Here is a 4148-nt window from a genome sequence, read left to right as displayed (position 1 = left end):
AACCAGAACAAAGAAATATGACCACATTACTCCTATTTTAGCTTCATTACACTGGCTCCCAGTATGTTTTAGAATTGACTTTAAAATTCTATTGATCACTTTTAAAGCTCTTCATGGTCTCTCGCCTTGTTATATTTCTGACCTTTTAGTCCCATACGCACCAGCACGTACTTTGAGATCCTCGGGCAGAGGTCTGTTGTCTGTTCCAGAGTCTCGACTGAAAACTAAAGGGGACAGAGCGTTTGCTGTCAGGGCCCCGAGGCTCTGGAACAGCCTGCCCGAGGAAATCAGGTTGGCTGAGTCAGTGAACTCTTTTAAGTCCCTTCTTAAAACATACTTTTATAGGAGAGCTTTTCCCGATCTTATTTGACTTTATTTTATCCCTTTTTATTTTATTGTATTTTACTAATTTTATATTAAATTTTCATGCTCTTATCTTTTTTTTTTTGTATTATTCTTTACACTTGTTAAAGCACTTTGTAACTTGTTTTTGAAAAGTGCTCTACAAATAAAGATTATTATTATATTATTATTATTAACTATTGTCATTTTACTTGCAAAGGTTTTTTTGCACGTACTTCCAGTAACGAGCGTCATCAACTAACGTTACAGTAGTTTGGAGCTAACTTAGCTTAACCCTCACCATCTTCCACCGTGACGGTGTGTGTGTGTGTGTGTGTGTAGGAGCCCACAGAGAGCAGGCAGAGACTGCAGCCTGATGATTTTCTTATCCATTGCGTTTCAAATTAAATCAGATTGGACGCTCGAGACATAGCGTTACATCATAGGACCCGCAAGTCTCGATAGCAGTATCGGTAAGCTCGAACCTTATTAATTTTCGGGTTTTGAGAAATTTTGGGATAGGTGTCGTGCCGAAAACTGATTGCCGTCTGCTGGAGCTGTATTGCCCAGTCTCTTCAATCACTTTCTGGCAATTGAAATAGCTTACTGCATTTTTTTTGGGTTGTATTTGCCATTTAAAGGTATTTTAAGAGGTAAAAAGTACTAGGTGAGCTATAATCTGCCAAATATAACTCTTCTGAATGAAATCAACTAATTTCAGGGCAGAAATAACCTTTCAGTCAATAACAAAAGGCTTCAATCATTTTCTGGCAAGTGAAATACTGCATTTTAAGAGTTGTATTGGCCATTTAAAGGTATTATAATGGCTTGTTTGGTAGGGCTACACAGCAAGTAAAATAATGCAGAGTCATAAGGATAATTGCAAAATTGTCTTCATTTTATATCTAAATTGGCAGTAAGCCATGTTAATTAGGCTACAGCCATTTTCCAAATATAAACAAAGATATTAGTCGTAGGCCTACCAAACATCAGTTTTCAGCAGACGATCACTTTTCGGCACGACACCGGGTCCAGAAATGTAAAGAGAAGTACTCTCTTCTTGCATGCTTTGTTGATGTACTGTGTAACAAATAATATGACGCTAAGTCCTGGCAGATAAGTGCAACTTCTATGGACTGTAAAATGCTCACTGCAGTTCAATTGGGAGTGCAACTGAAATATGCAAAAAGTCAGAAAAACCGAAAAGCAGAATCGAAATGCATGAGTCTTATTTAATCCACAGCTCTTGGAAATGAGAGGGGGGAGATGGAGAGGACAGGAACAGAAGTCAAAGGGAGTGGCGGGATGGGAATCATAGATAAATTTTTATGTGTAAATATGCAGTTGTAATATGAATAAAAGCTATTTTTACTGCCATGTCACCTTATATCACACACGGCACCCTTACAGCTGAATCGGGGATCTAGTGTGTCTGCTGGCTGTAAAGACTAGGCGGCTAGTTTTAGTTTGCTTTGTTGTGAATTTCCTTGACTGGACCCTTCCAGCTACGGGGCCCCTGGTGTGGAGTTCACAGGACTACACAGAGACACCACTGCTGTCATACAGATCCTCTTCCTGCCTGGACAGGTAAGCTCCGTGCCACTAATTTCCTGAATGTAAAAACTCTTTAAAAAAAAAAAAAAAAAATGGTGGAGCATGGTGGCCAAAGTGACGTTAATGTTTACCTTGCTCTGTGATAGGGCCGCCTGCTGTCACTGTTGGATGACAACACGATTCACCTGTGGGAGCTGGTGGCCGGTGTTAAGAGAGAGGGCGTGGTCAGTCTACAGGAAGTGGGCAACTACAGCCTCCCAGGAAGGCCTGGCATTGAGAGCTGCAGGTACATTATTAAGCCTGCTAATACCGTTTTAGAATTAAAGTTGTTTTTGCTATATCCATTCAATGTAATTGCACTCATTAGTTACCTTTCTATATAGTTCCTTATAAAAAATGTCAGCCTCACTCATCTCATTCTTACTCCTCTTCATCAGTGCCACTCGGGTGACTGTCCTCCTCTTGCTGCAGTCTTGCAACCTGCTCTGCATTGGAACAGAGGGAGGGGGCGTGTACTTCCTGGAAATGCCCCACCTCTCCCTGAAGGACAACCAGACACTGCTCCAGGATCAGGTCACGCAGAGGTAAGACTGTAATGTAAATTACTTTTATAGAGCAAAGGTCAACGAATAAATACAAAATGTAAAATCAAATAAAACAGAGAGCCAAGTTAAGGATTGACCATTGATCATTTGTAAAATGCTTCCCATGTTAAATCTATGTAGTTTCTCCCTTTCTCTCTTCTCAGCTCAGTCTTCATTCTCTCCATCCCTCTCACAGTGTGTCTTTCTTTAACCACTAAACACTCCAGTTTCTTTCACTCACAGCTCCAGCTGAGCAGGTCAGACACACACATCCATGCAGAAACAAATATCCCTCCTGACGCTGGCAGCAGCAGGCAGGTCGGGGTCGTGTTGCTTCAGGGACCATGAGAACGGTCAGATTTTGGATATTGTTTGGCGAGTAGAGCAAGAGATATCACATCTATATAACTGAAAAATAGTATTCTCTGTGTACTGATTAATACATGCTTATAGAGTGGGAAGCACTTAATCAGATGGAGATTTTTTGGGAATAGACATTTTGGGGAAAATAAGGACTTGGACAAAATACAATACAGTATATACAATAAAATGGCTACAGTTGCTACTTTGTCTTGCCAATTCACATGTAACAATGTTGACTGTCAGACCTGGAAATGTTTCTTCTCATGAGCTTTTGGTTATTTGCATATGAGATTTCTGTATTTGTGGTTTTGTCTGTGCTCTTTACACTAGTTTGATGTGATCAGGATTTAGCAACATTTGATTTTAAGACGTTTGTTTCTATTGCTAGGCCAGGTCAAATACTGATCAATCCACACCCATGCAGTCCTCAAGAAACAATATTAAACAATTTTCAGGGGCTTTAAACTTGACACAAAAGGCTATAGAACTTGGCTATTGTAGCTGTTGCATGAATTGCTGATGCGTCAGTTATAAACATTGCCAACTTGCATAATGTGGCAAAGGGGAATGGCTCACAATTCATAATATGCCAAAACACTACTACAACAGCATAAACAAAGAGGAACTGTGGTCACAAATGGACCAATACCAACATTAAGTGAAAGACGTTAAATTGTCTTACTACGGGACTATTATATTGTCTGGTGTTTGTTTTATTTTGACTAGTTCCTCAACATTCATGCAGCCTAGTGTGCAGCCATGTATGAGTCCAACACTGAATCTGAGCAGAACACCGTATGAGTGGAACACAGACCTTCAGGACAAACTGGTGATGTGTCCGTATCACATTAACATACACAAAACTGCATGAAATGATCTGTGTGCAACAAACATGAACGCTGTAGTGTTTTTAAATACTCACTAGAAAAGTAGTTTCCTTATTTGTCATGCTGCAGCCTTCCTCACTGCATTCCTGTGTTGATGCACTGGCAGCGTATCACAGGGCCTCTGTTGTTTCTTTTTCATTCGTCTCGTCTGTGTGATGCCCTGACTGGTTGGCCAAACCCCTCATTAACCAAACTTGTTTAGGGAAGTGGGCAGAACTGAGGCCTAACGATGGCCCTGATAAGGCTTGTGAGTGCGTGCGTGAGTGCGTGCGTGCGTTTGTGATTTGTATGGTGTGTGCAAAGGAGGGGAGGTCTTAGACAGTGAGGCTTTGTACCGGCTGCCAAAACACGGTGTTCCGGCTGGGGAAGTGTTTCAGCTGAAGCTCCAACGTACACACACACACACACACACACACAC

At 41.1% G+C, this 4148-nt stretch overlaps 1 protein-coding gene across 2 annotated transcripts in view; it reads left to right on the top strand.

The window, feature by feature from the left end:
* llgl1 (LLGL scribble cell polarity complex component 1) overlaps positions 1-4148 on the top strand; it is a 44593-nt gene that overhangs the window by 14386 nt on the left and 26059 nt on the right. For both annotated transcript variants that reach the window (XM_046074095.1, XM_046074086.1), the window contains exons 3-5: positions 1848-1929; positions 2043-2182; positions 2334-2480. In XM_046074095.1, coding sequence (XP_045930051.1) covers positions 1848-1929; positions 2043-2182; positions 2334-2480 — 369 coding nt within the window. The remainder of the gene's footprint in view (positions 1-1847; positions 1930-2042; positions 2183-2333; positions 2481-4148) is intronic.

This window comes from Micropterus dolomieu, linkage group LG02 (assembly GCF_021292245.1).
Source record: "Micropterus dolomieu isolate WLL.071019.BEF.003 ecotype Adirondacks linkage group LG02, ASM2129224v1, whole genome shotgun sequence".
In the NCBI taxonomy this organism is placed as follows: Eukaryota; Metazoa; Chordata; class Actinopteri; order Centrarchiformes; family Centrarchidae; genus Micropterus; species Micropterus dolomieu.
Note: the sequence above shows the minus strand (reverse complement) of the source record. Positions and strands in the feature narration are given on the sequence as shown.